Source organism: Halictus rubicundus, chromosome 4, assembly GCF_050948215.1.
Source record: "Halictus rubicundus isolate RS-2024b chromosome 4, iyHalRubi1_principal, whole genome shotgun sequence".
NCBI lineage: Eukaryota > Metazoa > Arthropoda > Insecta > Hymenoptera > Halictidae > Halictus > Halictus rubicundus.
The window spans coordinates 13,686,331-13,691,184 of record NC_135152.1 but is presented as its reverse complement, the minus strand read 5'-3'; the positions used below and the strand labels follow the sequence as shown (position 1 = coordinate 13,691,184).

Here is a 4,854-nt window from a genome sequence, read left to right as displayed (position 1 = left end):
AGCGACAAAATATTCTTATATAAGGACAAAAAGTTGAGGCACGTAAAACCATTTTTCGCCTATTTTGTCGGTAACGTGGTCACTCTACCTTATCGCGAATCTACGAAGACCGAATCGAATCAATAAATCGAATCAATTCAACGATGTACTCGAGTTATTTGATTCAAGGTCAACTTAGGAGAATATTAAATGTATCAGAGGAACTTCAGACCACCACAGATCACTGCAGAACATGATACAGTCAATTCTCGATATTGTCAACAACACTGGTCTTGCCAGCGTCATGTATCGTGCAAGGACGAAAACTTGCGGCACGTAAAACCATTTTTCGTCGGTAATGTAGTCACTCTACCTTATCGCGAATCTACAAAGACCGGTCCCCGAAATTGTCGGCCTAAACGAAATGTTCGATTTCGTAAGTCTGGTGTAGTAACATATAAAATATTTTTGTAGACTTTTGCAACTTTACCATTGCAGTCGTTAAGATCCACTGAACGGGAAGTTTTGTCATTCGCGAAACGTCGATCGAAGTCGCCAATAAAAGACGCGGTACACGATACGTCCATTAAAAAGTTTTTACTTTTCCCCGCCGTATCGCCGAACGTTTATGACAGTAAAGAACGCAGAGTCCATCGAAGTCGATTAATTTGAAAGTTGTTTTTATTATTGGTTTAGTATTTCTATATGGTTACTTCACTGGTAATATCAACAATAGTGTAAATGCAGGGGGTAGAAGAGACGCATTGTCGGATGCGTTACACGAAGCACTTGTTCCAACCGTTGTAAAGTATGTTTACGACAATAGAATCTGTACTATGTGCTCGTGTGAAACGGGACACTCCTTTCCGAATCGTGTATAGTAGGATCCAAACGGTGGCCTGTGCGATTACAAATAGCCGTAGTGGCCGAATCCAGGACCGTAACCGTAATGGTTGTAGCCACCTAAAGGGAAAAGCAAATTATCATGTCAATGTAACGTCGATGAATCTTTTGTTTACAGTGAGCAACTGTTGGACAACGTCGGTGAACATTTTGTCTACTTTATTCTTCCAGGGAGGAGACCGGAGAGCAATCTTTGTTTCTATTGAGTAATGAAAACTACAAGAAACGCAGATCTAGCTAGCTCTAAGCATATTTATCTGGATAATTATGGCAAATTTATAATAATCGACCGTTTAGAAATACGTGGGAAATGTTTAAGTTACATCTTGGGAAGTATACAAAATATTCATTGACGTTGAAGCCAGTCCTGTCGCGTTCTAAATCTCATGCTGTTTTCTCTTACCATAACCGTGTCCGAAGCCGTGTCCATATCCTCCATAGAACGGGTACTTATAACCATAAGCGTAAGGATACCCGTATCCACCGTAGCCCCCGTATCCGCCCAGGTATCCTGGTTTCGCAGACACTACAGCGAAAATGACAGCCAACAACAGGACTGTGTACTGTGCAACAAACAAAAAGAGATCGCTTAAAAAACTACAAATAAATCTATGAAATCTAATCACAAATACCTCTTGTGTCAATAATCCAAATTTTCTACCATATTCAATGATGTTGCACTTCATACGAATGTCAATATACAGATACAAGAATGTCAAAAACTCTCATGTGACGCTTGCGTGATTTTTATTGCAAATTGTTTCAAAGTCTATGCTCGAAGTACATGTGGTCAACGACGAAGTATCATCACCGACCATTATTATTCGGAACAAACTCGGAATACTAATGTACGAACAATTATTGATACGAACTTACTAATACGAAAAATTAATGATTAGGCAATGAGTAAACATTAGAGTATCTTAATCATACCAATAGAACTATAATTATTGAAATAATTTAAAATAATTTCAGAAAAATGTGTGAAAATCATTTTTGTTTCCTTTTCGAGGTTCACCATCTTATTGCGCAAAACCATAAAAATATAGTTTCTTGAATCATGTGTAAAGTTTAGAGAAGCACGCACTTTACTCTGCAAGAATTGCTCAATTTGTAATACAATAATTTGATGGAAAATCTGAATTGCTCAATTTGCAATATAATGATGTAATGGAAAATCTAAATTGTTCGATCTTCGATGTAACAATGTAATGGCAAAACTAAATTGTTCAATTACTAATGGATTGATTCTATGTTGGAAGGATTAACCCTTAGAATGGCGACTGTATCATTATCCAAAATATTTTTTAGATTATTAAATTTGTTCGTATTTAATAAATTACTAAACATTTCAGTACTGTACAAGTAAATTGCAGCATTTTCGTATGTATAGCATGACAAATATATATAGAAGGGAAACATTCGTCGGAAGAAATGTTTCGTTTTAGAGTTAAAATGGCTTCGAGTGCAAAGGGTTAAAGCAAAATTAATTACGCTACCTGTTTATTTTTCTAAAGAACGAAATCGAACTGGTGTAATAAAAACAAAAACGACGTGCCGAACGTAGTAAAAAGAAATGTTTTCGGAAACCGATACGAGGGAACTCCGGCAGAACTAATTAGCGTGTTTTCGTTACTTACGAGTTTCAAGCAAGCCATTCTCTATCAGGTGACACTAGGTCGTCCGTACCTGGAGCAAAATGCACTAATTTTTCTCTGATCTATCCGCCGAGTACCACTGACCGTCTAACGTTGGTCCCGTGTTCTTTTATAACAAAGGCGGGGTCTCGCGGCGACCCCCAACAGCAATTTTCCCAGCCTTCGTATTGGCTTTCCTCTGTTAACACTAATAGCAAAGCTTGGCATTGTTACCCTGAAATTATGCGAATGCAATGCGTCATTATGAAAGAGAGACACGCCGCACAGAAGAGTGTAGTAACGCGTTTCGGGATGGTCGCCGAGTGAACACCGCCTTGACATCCAAATTCGTCGGGTGGTTCAACCGTTTTATTACGTTTCTCAATTGCGCTTTGCTTTCTGTGAAACTCGGAAGAAAACAATGCGAATGGTGGAAACGTCTCGTTGGGAAATTCCTCGGGGGAATTCCGCGTAATAACGGTGTTCGTGAAATTGGTGCTTCTTGCGCTAATCGTGGGACGAATATCGCCAACAAAACACTCCGATCCGACGGTTTCGGACGTTTCCAGCGAATCGGCGACAGGTTTTCGGAAACGTTTGCACGTTTGCAAAGAAAACGGCCGATTCGCCACGCCTGTATTGCAAGCTGCAACGCGCAACGATCGACTGCAGATTTTCCGAATGCAAATTTCCGTCGCGTCATCCTTCTCGAGACGAATGAGTTGACAGGAACGTTTGAGCAAACCTGTGACGCTTAAAATATGGTATCTGTTCAATTCTTAGAAATGTTATTGTCTTTTATTCCAATTTGTTCCTACGTCAACAATATGGAAACGCAACGACACAGTTTGCAAATACATTAACCCTTTGCCCTCGGCACTATATTCATTCTAAAACTAAATTTTTCGTCCGTCTTAGAATATTTTTATTTTATTCATACGAAACTGATCCGACTTCCACATATAATATTTGAATGTTTAGTAATCTATTAAATACAAATTCTTTGAAATAATGCCACAATAATTTCTAGTGGTGTTTCAGAGTCACCACTCGAGTGCAAAGGGTTAATCCATAGTAAAATAAATGAACGATAGATGGATTATTAGATAATTTAACGAGAGGCATTAACGCATCAAATATTTTCGCAACAATGTATATTGTATTTTATAATGCTGACATTATACAAAGATAAGAAGTTGATAAATATTCAATATTTTCTAATGAAATTGTTAGACATCTTCGTTATAATAGGCTCTTGTGTGAATTCAAGTTTTTGTAATCCCTCTTCCACGGGAAGTAATCGGTAATTCATATTTTATCTGATCGCAAGTAAATAATAAAGATGCGCGAGATCTTCATTATGATTTGCGATTGCTCGACGCACCCGCGCACGCTGTAAATATACAGAATCGGTAGTTTAGTTATGATAAATACGGGAGACGATGATTGGCTAACAACCGTCGATTAAAATAAGCGGGAAGACAGTTGAATTGTTGTAAACTGGGCAATGCGTGCGCAGAAACGCGGAGTTCAATGGAGTCCGGGGTAGGAAGATGGCACCGTGAGTATCGTAATCGAAACAGCAAGAAGAAAAGTCAAATGTTACGTAACAGGTGCAAGGAAGACAGGTAGATCGTGTTACCAACTGGCAAAATTACATGGTGCGCGCCGGTGAGACGAAATCACGAAAAAAAGGTCATTGCAACACAGCGAGGATGCGTTTGCGATTAATTGTGGATCATGAGCGATACCCGAACTATTTAACCCTTTGCACTCGAAGCTATTTTCACTCGAAAACAAAACATTTCTTCCAACCTAGAAAATTCCCTGCTATATATTTTTCTTCGTGTTATACATACGAAAATGGCGCAATTTATTCGTGCAATACTGAAATGTTCAGTAATTTATTGAATACACACAAATTTAATAATGTAAAAAATATTTTGAACAATGATACAGCAATTTTTAGTGGCGCCTTACAGTCGCCATTCGAGTGCTAAGGTTTAATAGATTATCGTTCAATGAACCGGTGAAAACTGTTCAGCCTTTCGCAGTGAAAAGACGACAGTTTGACTGTCCGTGATACGCGTGCATTGTACTCCATTGTTACACAAAGATGCCAATCAGTTTGAAGTTCAATGCATTGCCTCACGCTGCGAAATCTGCCGATGACTCGCGAGAAGACGCGATAATTGATCGTCGTGCACACGGTAAGTAATTATTACGTTTCTCGGGGGGGGAGGGAGGGGGGAGAAACTGGCGTGACTCCGTGAATCATTAATTATGGCCTGCTTTCCTTCACAATGGCTGGCTTATTCCACTTGCAAATCTATCG

At 39.0% G+C, this 4,854-nt stretch overlaps 1 protein-coding gene across 1 annotated transcript; it reads right to left on the bottom strand.

Annotated features, from left to right (window-relative positions):
* Window positions 1-642: 642 nt before the first annotated feature.
* LOC143353062 (uncharacterized) lies at window positions 643-2,670 on the bottom strand. The gene is made up of 3 exons (XM_076786126.1): window positions 2,523-2,670; window positions 1,286-1,445; window positions 643-942 (listed from the first exon to the last, which is right to left on the bottom strand). Exons 1-3 carry the CDS (start codon window positions 2,538-2,540, stop codon window positions 887-889), a joined length of 234 nt encoding a protein of 77 aa, XP_076642241.1. The 5' UTR covers window positions 2,541-2,670; the 3' UTR covers window positions 643-886.
* Window positions 2,671-4,854: the final 2,184 nt, after the last annotated feature.